Genomic DNA, 11,969 nt, shown 5'->3' with positions numbered 1-11,969 from the left:
GTCCCGCCCCCGGCCCCGCTCCGCCCGGCCCGCCCCCGGGCGCCGGCCCCGCTCTGCTCCACTCCGCTGTCCGCATCCCCCGTTCCATTCGCTCTGCCCGGCCCCGCTCCGCTCAGCCCGCCCCGCCCGCATCCCACCGGCCCGCCCCTGGCTCCCGCTCCCGGTCCCTCTCCACCTCACTGCCCGCATCCCCGCCCCGCTCTTCCCCGCCCGCTCCACCTCACTGCCCGCATCCCCGGCCCGCCCCCGGCCCCCGGCCCCCGGCCCCGGCCCCGCTCCGCTCGGCCCGCCCCGCTGGGCCCCGCCCGCCTCCCCGGCCCCGCTCCGCTCCCGCCGTGTCCCCGCCCCGCCGCGCTGTGGCCGCCGCGGGCAGCGGGCGGGAGGCGGCGGCGCCGGGCGCTGCCATGCGGGCGGGCGGCGCCGGGGCGCGGGGCGGCTGAGGGCGGCGGCGGGGCCGGCCGCGGGAGCCGCCGGGCCGGCGGGGAGAGGCCGCAGGGCATGCCAGCCGCCTGCCCCGATGTTTCCCTGGAGCAAGTGGAAGAAGAGGATGGGAGCGAGCGCCTCCTCCTCCAAGAGACCCGTCTTCGACGAGCGAGAGGACGGTGAGTGCGGACCGCGATGCTCCGGGGTGCCCGCCCTGCCCTGCCCTGCCCGGGATGCTCTGCCCGGGATGCCCAGCTCCGGGGCACTCTGCCCTGCCCTGCCCCGGCGGCGCCGTTGCTGCGGTGCCCCGGTTCCCAGCCCGGGGTGCCCTGTCCCGCAGTGCCCCCTGTTCCGCGGTGCCCGTCCCGGGGTGCCCCGCCCGGCCCTGCGGTCCCCCGGCGGTGCCCCCGGCGGAGCGGGTCTGGGGCCGTGCCCGGGTGCGGGGTCCGGCCGGGCGCTGCCTCCCCGCAGGACGCGGACCCTGCCCACGGACACCCCACGGGGGCTGGGAAGGGGGCGAGGGGACGGCTCGGCAGCGAAGTTTCGGTCTGTGCACGGACAGCCCCGCTTGGATGGCCGAGTGCCGCCGGCATCAGCGCCGAGCACGGCTGCCAGTGCAGAAAGCGGCTCTGGGGCTTTCCCCAAAATACAGACTGGGGGGTTAGGAATACGCCGTTGATAACACCGTTGCATTCGAAATTTCGGGTGCAGGGTGCAATTTCAGAGGAGCAAAGGAAGGAAACTTCGACTGCGGGTAGGGGAGGAGTCGGGAGAGCCACCGGGCCAGCGGACGGGTGCCGGTACCGGGGCGCTCCTGAATGCTGCGCTGGCCCTGTGGCACCAGCCGAGCACACACACAAATCCCTGTGTGTGTGGGGGTGCTAGAACTGTGCGCTGGATAACCTGGGGTTCGATGTGCCAGTCTGGGTCTGAGTGCAGCGATGTGAGGGTCGGGGTCTGCTGGGATGCCCTCGGTGAGGCGACCACACCTGTCTGTGCTGCTCTGGCAGCTGATGGGTTAAATCAGGCAAACTTTTCCTGGCACAAGAGCTGGTTGATTTCTCCAACACGTTTTTATTAGCAATTCACACTGAGCAAGCCGAGTAAAGACACTCAAATCGGAGGCTTCGCTGCAATTACATTCTGAAAACAAAATTTCTTTCTGAGAAGCTTTTAATTCTGCCCTGAGCCTGTGTGCAGCCAGCCAGGGTGAGGGAGCTCTGCAGCTGAATGGCTGCTGGCAGGAGCCTGGAAGCACCTCTCCAGGTACCTTCAATCAGCGCTTTTGCTGTGTCCCAGTTATTGGCACATTGCTTCCTTGATGTCTCCTGCTTTTCCATAATTCCTTGTTAGAGTGTGCTCAGAGCAATTACAGTGTTGTTCCAGTGAACTCATATTTACTGTCATGGCACGGTTGCTATGGTGATCTCCTGAGACATCCCAATAACTTCCTTAGATAAAGAAGCCAGTTGATACTTGGGTTTGTGTGTGGCATAATGTGGAAGAGTTACTAGTGACAACAATATTATGAGAAATCAGTTAAAAATATAAAAAGGAAAAGGCCGTTTGGTATGTCCAGTTTTGCCCGTACGTGGTTCCTTGTGCCGGATCTCTGCACAAGGATGAGCCTGACTGCTGAAATCCAGCAGATAATCCCTGTTAGTTTGTCAGGGTGTATGTAAATAGAAGGTTAACGTTTATTGTAGTCACTAGTAACACAACCAGCACTAAGATCACACTCCAAATCACTGCAGACCTTACAGTCTTTGTCCCTGACTGCCTGGGGACCGGTCTGGGGCTTCACTGAGTCACTGGCTGCTCTCACAGGGCTGGGGCAGCACGGGGCTGTCCTGGGGTGGGCAGGGATGTGTGTGGAACACCCGCCTCCAGAGGGTTCTCTGCTGTCCCCCTGTCAGGAATGGCCATTTCTCCTCAGCCTGGGGTGGGCAGGGATGTGTGTGGAACACCCACCTCCAGAGGGTTCTCTGCTGTCCCCCTGTCAGGAATGGCCATTTCTCCTCAGCCTGGGGTGGGCAGGGATGTGTGTGCTCTCTCTGGTGTGGAACACCCGCCTCCAGAGGGTTCTCTGCTGTTCCCCCTGTCAGGAATGGCCATTTCTCCTCAGCCTGGGGTGGGCAGGGATGTGTGTGCTCTCAACACCCGCCTCCAGAGGGTTCTCTGCTGTTCCCCCTGTCAGGAATGGCCATTTCTCCTCAGCCTGGGTTGGGCAGGGATGTGTGTGCTCTCAACACCCGCCTCCAGAGGGTTCTCTGCTGTTCCCCCTGTCAGGAATGGCCATTTCTCCTCAGCCTGGGTTGGGCAGGGATGTGTGTGCTCTCAACACCCGCCTCCAGAGGGTTCTCTGCTGTTCCCCCTGTCAGGAATGGCCATTTCTCCTCAGCCTGGGTTGGGCAGGGATGTGTGTGCTCTCAACACCCGCCTCCAGAGGGTTCTCTGCTGTTCCCCCTGTCAGGAATGGCCATTTCTCCTCAGCCTGGGTTGGGCAGGGATGTGTGTGCTCTCAACACCCGCCTCCAGAGGGTTCTCTGCTGTTCCCCTGTCAGGAATGGCCGTTTCTCCTCAGCCTGGGGTGGGCAGGGATGTGTGTGCTCTCAACACCCGCCTCCAGAGGGTTCTCTGCTGTTCCCCCTGTTAGGAATGGCCATTTCTCCTCAGCCTGGGGTGGGCAGGGATGTGTGTGCTCTCAACACCCGCCTCCAGAGGGTTCTCTGCTGTTCCCCTGTCAGGAATGGCCATTTCTCCTCAGCCTGGGGTGGGCAGGGATGTGTGTGCTCTCTCTGGTGTGGAACACCCGCCTCCAGAGGGTTCTCTGCTGTCCCCCTGTCAGGAATGGCCATTTCTCCTCAGCCTGCCCCTGTGCAGCCCCAGGTCTCCTCTGGAGCAGTGCAGGAGCTCATGTGTCACAGCCCTGTCCCTGGGAGGCCACGGCTGCTGCTGTCCTTGGTGGGGTGTGTGTGTTGAGCTCTCCAAGCCTGGCTCCGAGGGTACACTTGGTGTTCCAGAGTATGTCCTAAGGACCTTCTCTCAACCCTCCCCACTTTTTCAGCATCTTTTCTGTCAGTGCTGGCTGGGCTTGTCCTGTGGCAGAGATGGAGCTGGGCTGGTTCAGCCGCTGTGTGGGGCTGGCTCCTGGTCCATCCAGGGCCAGGCAGCGCAGAGCTGGGCTCTGGGGATCCGTGCCCAAGGGACAGCTCTGCTGCTCCCTCCTTGCTTCCCTTCCTGGCTGCTGTGCTGTCCCCATCCCCCTGTTCAGGAGCCTTCCCGTGGCCGTGGTGCTGGCTGAGGCCAGGTGTGCCCAGTGCTCTGTGTTGGGCACACCTGTCTGACCCTTCGGGGTGCCAGGTGAGGCCAGGTGTGCCCGGTGCTCTGTGCTGGGCACACCTGTCTGACCCCTTGGGGTGCCCTGCCCGCTGCAGCGTGCCCACCGTGCTCTCCTGCTTGCCCACAGCCTGCCAGAGACTCTGGCATTTCACAGCCGGGGTTCACTAGCAGGAGAGCTGACTGTGAGAGGCAGAGCCTGTGTGTTTGTGTGCGCTCCCAGGCAGCCCTGGCACGGGGAGATGGGTTCCTCTGGCTCTGGGAGCCGCTCTCCAGCTGGTTCCAGTGCCACAGAAAGCTGGCAAGCTGCACGTCCATCAGCTGGGAGGGAGCTGCAGCCTGTCCAGCTGGAGATGCTGCCCAGGGATGCCTTTGTGAGAGCTCAGTTCTGGCGAGGTGCATTGTACCCTGTTCATGAACACAGAAAGTTAATGAATGGAGGGGGAGGAGGAAAAACAAAGTAAGGGGAAAGGGATGGGAAGAAGAAAACAAGGCAAGAGAACAGAAGGGCTGCAGGGTGGAGGAAAATAAGGCAAAAGAACAGGAGGGCTGCAGGGTGGAGCACTCGGAGCTGGGGCGTGCTGGAGTGAGGAGGGCTCAGTGAGCTGCAGTGAATCGTAGTGGGCTTGTGGGTTCTGCGTTACCACCATGGGCTGTTTTCCATCAGGAAAAACACACCCTTGTCTGCAGGGACTTTTCAGGCTTTGTTATTCATACCTGTAAGGATTTTTAACAACTCCTCCCTCGAGGAGAGGGTTTGTTCTCCAGCCCAAGGGAAGGGTGGGCAGTGCCTGTCTGCTGGCTGAGACACATCTCTCTGTGCAGGGCACGGGGCACTGGGGTGTCTCACAGAATCACAGAATCATTTGGGTTGGAAAAAGCCTCCAGGATCATTGAGTCCCAGCTGTGGCCACCAAGGGATCCCCACCCTGTCCCAGCCCTGAGTGCCAGCTCCAGGTGCCATCTGCAGGGATGGGCACTGAACCCTCCCTGGGCAGTGCCTGAGCCCCCTTTCCATGGGGAAGTTCCTGCTGTGCCCACCCTGAGCTGCCCTGGCCCAGCCTGGGGCCGTTCCCTCTGCTCCTGTCCCTGTTCCCCCCGGCTGTGCCCTCCTGGCAGGAGCTGGAGAGCAAGAGGAGGCACAGAAGTCATGAGGCTTCTTTGTCATTTGGGCAGGAATTATGCTGTTGTTCTGGGAAACAGCCAAGCAAGCTTTATTGACATCTCCCTCCTTTTTGGAAGAAAAAATACTGTTTTTTTCTTTTACATTTATTTTTTATGCCAGGTGAGGAAAACCCGTAATTGTGAAGCCAATGGGAATGTTTCAACCCAGATATCTGGAAAATGCTTAGCAGAGTTGTTGGACTCGGGCACCAGGGCTGAGCAGGAGGAAATACAGGGCACACTTAGTGCTATTAGCATTGCCCACAGTTGTGTTACTTGAGAGAGGGGGGAAACCACAGCAAGATTTATCTCTCTATGCAATTGTGTCTGAAGAGGAATTTCAAGACTGCATTTTGGATGTGGTTTTTCCTGAATCAAAGCGGTTTACTAAAAAAACTGTGTGTAAATATACATGAGAATCTGTGAAGCCATCTGCTGCTTTGTGCTGTGCTGTGCTTCCCCTCGCTGACACGAGGCCACTGGTCCAGGGTTCCTGTCCGTGTCCTGATGCTGAATTAGCTTTTTCTGCTGATGCTCAAGGTTTTAATGGTGCGGCCCAGTGACTTTCATCATTATTAGTTTTTGTCTCAATCGCTTTCCCCCCATCCCTTGTTTGACTCTACCAGAATGCAGATGGTGTTTTGTAAGGGGGTCGAGTGCAGGCGCCTGTGTTTATCCTACTTGCATCAAAATCAACTTTGAAATGCGTTCCCAGTTCTATAGCTCATGGCTGGAGCTCTCCCAGCGGAGCAGCCTGACTGTGGGAAGCGTGTGCTCAGGGCTGGCCTGGGTCAGGTGCAGTGTCCCCGGTGCCATGTGCTGTGCAGTGTCCCCGGTGCCATGTGCTGTGCAGTGTCCCAGGTCAGGTGCAGTGTCCCTGGTGCCATGTGCTGTGCAGTGTCCCCGGTGCCATGTGCTGTGCAGTGTCCCCGGTGCCATGTGCTGTGCAGTGTCCCTGGTGCCATGTGCTGTGCAGTGTCCCAGGTCAGGTGCAGTGTCCCTGGTGCCATGTGCTGTGCAGTGTCCCCGGTCAGGTGAAGTGTCCCTGGTGCCATGTGCTGTGCAGTGTCCCTGGTGCCATGTGCTGTGCAGTGTCCCTGGGTGCCATGTGCTGTGCAGTGTCCCCGGTGCCATGTGCTGTGCAGTGTCCCCGGTCAGGTGCAGTGTCCCTGGTGCCATGTGCTGTGCAGTGTCCCTGGTGCCATGTGCTGTGCAGTGTCCCCGGTCAGGTGCAGTGTCCCTGGTGCCATGTGCTGTGCAGTGTCCCTGGTGCCATGTGCTGTGCAGTGTCCTTAGATGCCATGTGCTGTGCAGTGTCCCCGGTGCCATGTGCTGTGCAGTGTCCCTGGTTCCCTGGTGCCATGTGCTGTGCAGTGTCCCCGGTCAGGTGCAGTGTCCCTGGTGCCATGTGCTGTGCAGTGTCCCAGGTCAGGTGCAGTGTCCCTAGATGCCATGTGCTGTGCAGTGTCCCTGGTGCCATGTGCTGTGCAGTGTCCCAGGTCAGGTGCAGTGTCCCTGGTGCCATGTGCTGTGCAGTGTCCCTGGTGCCATGTGCTGTGCAGTGTCCCAGGTCAGGTGCAGTGTCCCTGGGTGCCATGTGCTGTGCAGTGTCCCTGGGTGCCATGTGCTTGTGATAGGTCTGGGGACATCCTGCTGTCCTGGGAGAGGGACCTGGGAGATGGATCCAGGGATCAGGAGAAGTGTCTGTCTCTCTTCTGAGGTGATCAGTGCTGGTCTTGGGGCAGCCAGCATGGCCTGGCTGTGTGCCCTGGTGCCCTGAGCATTGTCCCTGCTGCTGCTGGTGCCAGCCATGCTCCTCCTGCCCCGGCTGCTCCTCACAGAACCCGGCTGTCACCTCAGCTGGGCAGGGCTTGCAAGCCCTGGGCAGGAAATGGTGTCCTTTTATTGGAAATCTATGCTCCAGTGCCCAGTAAGGCAGTTGTAAAATCCCAAATGTTACTTATTTGGGGTCGGATGCAGATGTGTTAATGTCCGTGCTCGTGCTCTGCACACCACTGACTGGAGTGTTCCCTGCTCTGACTGCAGGGAGAGCTTTTCCCGTGGCCTGACTTTGATGGCTGTGGGCTGGGAGCACAGATGCCTTCCCTGATATTTAAACACAAGGGAAAAAAGCCTTTCTGTGTGATCAAAGTGGTAGCTAAGTAAGCAGGCGGGGGGAGGAGGGAGTGGGGATTGCAAGGAGGTGCCAGCAGAGCTGTGTTCAGCATCCCCAGCAGGGCTTTGTTCCGGCTGCCCCGGCTCGGGGACGCTGTGCCCAGGGACTGGCTCCCTCGGGGCTCTCTGTGCCCAGCACAGCCACTGCCCCTCATTCCTGCCAAGCACTGGAACCTTCCCGGGCGTGAAGCTTTGCCGTGTGTCATCAATGCAGAAATGGGTTAATCCTGGGAATTCAGCACTTTCAAGGCTTGGAGGTGTGGGGTGCCGTGGGCAGTATGGGGTGACTGGCTCTGAGCTCTTTAATGGCTGTGCTGTCCCCACACCTGGCTGGCTGTGTGTCCTCACAGCAGTGCTGGCTCGAGTCTCAGGAAAAGCCATTCTCGAGGGGCTCGTGTGTCTGTGGAGATCTGAGGAGAGGAGATCAGGGTGAAATGAGCCCTCAGGGCAGCCGAGACTGTTTGCATGGAGCTGGAGTAACAAAAAAGGAACAAACACACCAGCAGTTTGAAGGACACTTGATGCATAGGGAGGGACAAGGACAATCAAGGAGAAGTCACTGGAAGTACCATTTGAGTGAAATATTAAATCAGATTAATACTTGGTGTATTCTGTGGAGGCAATGGTCCTCATGACCAGCTTGGAATGGCTTTCCTGTGATTTGTGAATACCATGCAGGAGCACGTGGCTGGGGATGTGCCCTCCTTCCCCCATGTCCCAGGGCTGGCGTGGTGACCTTCCCAGCAGGGCTGGCACTGCCCTGTGCAGGTGCTGGCACTCCCCTCTGTACCAGCACCTGCACAGGGGTGTGCCAGCACCTGCACAGGTATGTGCCAGCACTTGCACAGGGGTGTGTGCCAGCACCTGCGCAGGTATGTGCCAGCAAGGGCATCCGTGCTGGCTGGTGATTCTCTCCTGAGCAGGTGTCGGGACAGCCTGGGAGCGGCTCAGCGTCTCTGCGCAAGAGAAGAGACCTGTCAGTGTCCTCTTTCCCTCTGCCACCGTTCTCCAGGAATTAAAATGCTCTCAGTGACAGTTGTAGAGAATTAGAAGTGCTTGGGAATGTGGGAACAGCCGTGCCTGAGCAGTGCCAGGCAATGAGGTGTGACAGTGTGACAGTGTGCCAGTGCTGATGGCTTCATTTACATCTCAGGTGCTGCTCAGGGCTCCCCCAGTACCTGGCAGTGCTGAGGACATGCAGGCACTGAATGATGTTCAGAGTTATGTGCCTTGCTGGTTTGCCTGTGCCCGTGAATCCTTACAGGCCCATGGTTAGCCCTGCTGTGTAATTAAATTAAATGAAATTAAACTGCAATGTAATGTCTTTATAGCTTTGCTGATGTTTCTGGAAGCTGATCAATGTCGTCTATTAGTGCAGAAAATACCTTTGCTTGGTTCTATGGCTCCAGCAGAGAGCTGGGGGCTCCTAAGGCTGCCGATGACTTGCAGGGTGACCTGCAAAGCACGGAGGTTCCTTATTGTCCAAAGCTGCGCTTGGCTGCAGCTGAGCTGGCCCAAGGCACCAGTGGTATTTTGTGTTTCCATGGATGATGTGTGCACTGGAGCCCTGGGGAGGCCCCAGAGTGGCTCTGAGCAGAGTGGGGAGGGCAGGAGAGGGGCTGTGGGGGCACTGCAGGTTCTGCTGTGTCACTTGGGGTCTCCATTCCTGCCTCAGCTGCCTTTGCCCAGGAAAAAGGAATTCTTTCTCCTTTCCACTATTATCCTGACCATAACCCCCTCCTAACCCCTGAAAGAGAAAATGCACAACTCACAAAAGTTGCCATCCCTGCTTAAAATACTGGGGTGGGATTTGTGTCCTGGGATTTCAGAGGGATCCCTGGTGGCAACAAAAGGCCATCATATGAATATTTCAGATATCCAGGCTGGGAAAAACCCCCAAGGAACAGGGAAACTTGGTAGAAACTGGGGAAGAAACTTAGATTGAGAATAACCTGTTGGAGTGTTTGGGAAGCCAAGAGCTGAGGCAGCAGAGAGCAGCACTGGTGTGTAGGTGGGGCAGAAGGCACACGCTGGTTCCTTGCAGAATTCCTGTACTCTTAATTCTGTGTCTGCCAAAGGTCAGGAAGGTGGGCTGGGCAGGCTGAGGCTGAAGCTCAGGCTCCTGCTCTCCGTGAGCATCAGGAGAAACATTTCTGGCTGAGGGGGAATCTGCTCTGGGCCCGGCTGCTGGATGGGCACCCCTTCACCCACGCGCTCAGGGTTTCACTGTCAGGAGGATGTGGGATGTGGGATGTGGGATATGGGATATGGGATATGGGATATGGGATATGGGATATAGGATATGGGACGTAGGATGTGGGATATGGGATAGAGGATATGGGATAGAGGATATGGGATATAGGATATGGGATATAGGATATGGGACGTAGGATGTGGGATATGGGGTATAGGATATGGGATGTAGGATATAGGATATGGGATATAGGATATGGGATATGGGATATGGGATGTGTGATGTGGGATATAGTATATGGGACGTAGGATGTGGGATATGGGATATAGGATATGGGACGTAGGATATAGGATATGGGGTATAGGATATGGGATGTAGGATATGGGATATGGGGTATAGGATATGGGATGTAGGATATAGGATATGGGGTATAGGATATGGGATGTAGGATGTGGGATATGGGATATAGGATATGGGATGTAGGATATAGGATATGGGATATAGTATATGGGACGTAGGATGTGGGATATGGGATATAGGATATGGGATGTAGGATATAGGATATGGGGTATAGGATATGGGATGTAGGATATGGGATATGGGGTATAGGATATGGGATGTAGGATATAGGATATGGGGTATAGGATATGGGATACAGGCCACCTGCAGTGTGGGAGATGTGGCACATTAGACTGCCCTGTGAAACAAGTGTCAGGGTCCACGGGAGAGCCACGCACTGCCCCTTGGCTTTTTGTGCACTGGTTCCAGTCTTAATGGGAACTGGCAGGCAGGACCAGCCGGCAGGGAACACAGAAAATGATACACATTATGTTTGGATTGTTTGCGCTGTTGGAGAACGTGCTTTATGCTTCACAGAAAATAGGGCCAAAGCTTGGTCCCCAATAATTTGCACTCTAAAGGCTCAATGCTGCATATGGTAAGCACATGAATAATTCATGCCCATGCAAACAGACCCCATGATTTCACATTCAAGCCTGATTCTAGGTTTGCTCAGAACTTTGAACCGGCATGGATTAGTGGCCCTTGCAGCACAGAAGAGGCTTGGCAGGACCTTGGGCGCGGGAGGGAGCAATCCCCTCTCCTGGCAGTGCTGGCTGTGTGTGGAGCCTCCATGTCAGCCCTGCTGGGGTGGGCTGGCCAGAGCCTGGGGTGCCTCTGAGCCTGGCTGGGACACGCTGGGGTTCCTGCTGTGCCCTGCTGCTCCTGTGACAGCACCGAGGGGTTTGGGAGAGCTGGGGGGATGCAGGCTGGGGCTGTGCGCCCAGCACAGAGCTCTGAGCTCCCAGAGTGCTGCTCCTGTGACAGCACCGAGGGGTTTGGGAGAGCTGGGGAGGTGCAGGCTGGGGCTCTGAGCTCCCAGAGTGCTGCTCCTGTAACAGCACCGAGGTTTGGGAGAGCTGGGGGGATGCAGGCTGGGGCTGTGCGCCCAGCACAGAGCCCTGAGCTCCTGAAACAGCACCGAGGTTTGGGAGAGCTGGGGTGGTGCAGGCTGGGGCTCTGAGCTCCCAGAGTGCTGCTCCTGTGACAGCACCGAGGTTTGGGAGAGCTGGGGGGATGCAGGCTGGGGCTGTGCGCCCAGCACAGAGCCCTCAGCTCCCCAGAGTGCTGCTCCTGAAACAGCACCGAGGTTTGGGAGAGCTGGGGGGATGCAGGCTGGGGCTGTGAGCTCCCCAGAGTGCTGCTCCTGTGACAGCACCGAGGGGTTTGGGAGAGCTGGGGGGATGCAGGATGGGGCTCTGAGCCCAGCACAGAGCCCTCAGCTCCCCAGAGTGCTGCTCCTGAAACAGCACCAGGGTTTGGGAGAGCTGGGGTGGTGCAGGCTGTGCCATGGGACACGGGCAGCAGCTGCCAGCCCCGGGCTTTGCTGGGCTCCCTCTGCCAGGGCCAGCCCAGGAGCTCTGTGTGGATGAGTGCAGGGCCAGGGGCTGCTGCTCTGCTCCGTGGGTTTTGTTCCTTGTGAGATGTGAAATGCCACAGCAGGAGCATCGCAAGCAGGTGTCCAAACAAGCACAGCTGCAGCGAGGCAAACTTAGGGATTGATTAATGAATACTTCCAGCCTGTTGTGTGTTTCTCTACACGGCTTTCTGATGTAAAGATCAATCTGTGGATTTATTTAAAAAATAGCAGGTTTCTTTTAACTAGAACAAATTGCCTCTGTTTCTCAAAAGGCTGAGTAACATCAACAAACAGTTCAGTCTGTGTTGCCCCTCAGCACTACTTGGGAAATCATTTCAGCTAGTGCTTCTTCTGGCCTTGGTTTGGATCTTTCCATGCTCTGAGCTTGGCATCTCCGAGGGCACCCCTGCCTCCCCCTCTGCTCTCCAGAGGCCCCTCTGCTGCTCCTGCTCTGTGCTCTGTGGGGTTTTTCCATTGCCAGCCCTGCTGCTGCTCCCTCGCTGGGGCTGCCCGGGGTCAGTCCCTGGGGTTTGCTCCATGGTGTCCCAGGGAGGGTGGCACTGGGCAGGATGGGTGCCCTGGTGCCCAGGGCTCACTGCTGGGATGCTGAGCTGGCACAGCCCCATCTGGGCTGGGCAGCACAGCCTGAGGGGCTGTGCAGGGTGAGCAGGGCTGTGCCAGGGCCAGCAGAGCAGGGTGAGCAGGGCAGTGCCAGGGCCAGCAGTGCAGGGTGAGCTGGGCAGTGCCAGGGCCAGC

The 11,969-nt window shown here is 58.0% G+C and overlaps 1 protein-coding gene across 1 annotated transcript in view; it reads left to right on the top strand.

The window, feature by feature from the left end:
• The first annotated feature begins 457 nt into the window (after positions 1-457).
• Positions 458-11,969, top strand: part of STK32C (serine/threonine kinase 32C) — a 70,510-nt gene continuing 58,998 nt past the window's right edge. Inside the window, exon 1 of the mRNA XM_058029427.1 lies at positions 458-602. Within this exon, the coding sequence (XP_057885410.1) occupies positions 518-602 (85 nt within the window). The 5' untranslated portion in view covers positions 458-517. The remainder of the gene's footprint in view (positions 603-11,969) is intronic.

The sequence above is a fragment of the Melospiza georgiana genome, chromosome 8 (assembly GCF_028018845.1).
Source record: "Melospiza georgiana isolate bMelGeo1 chromosome 8, bMelGeo1.pri, whole genome shotgun sequence".
In the NCBI taxonomy this organism is placed as follows: domain Eukaryota; kingdom Metazoa; phylum Chordata; class Aves; order Passeriformes; family Passerellidae; genus Melospiza; species Melospiza georgiana.
The sequence above is the reverse complement of the archived record's forward strand: the minus strand, read 5'-3'. Positions and strand labels throughout refer to the sequence as shown.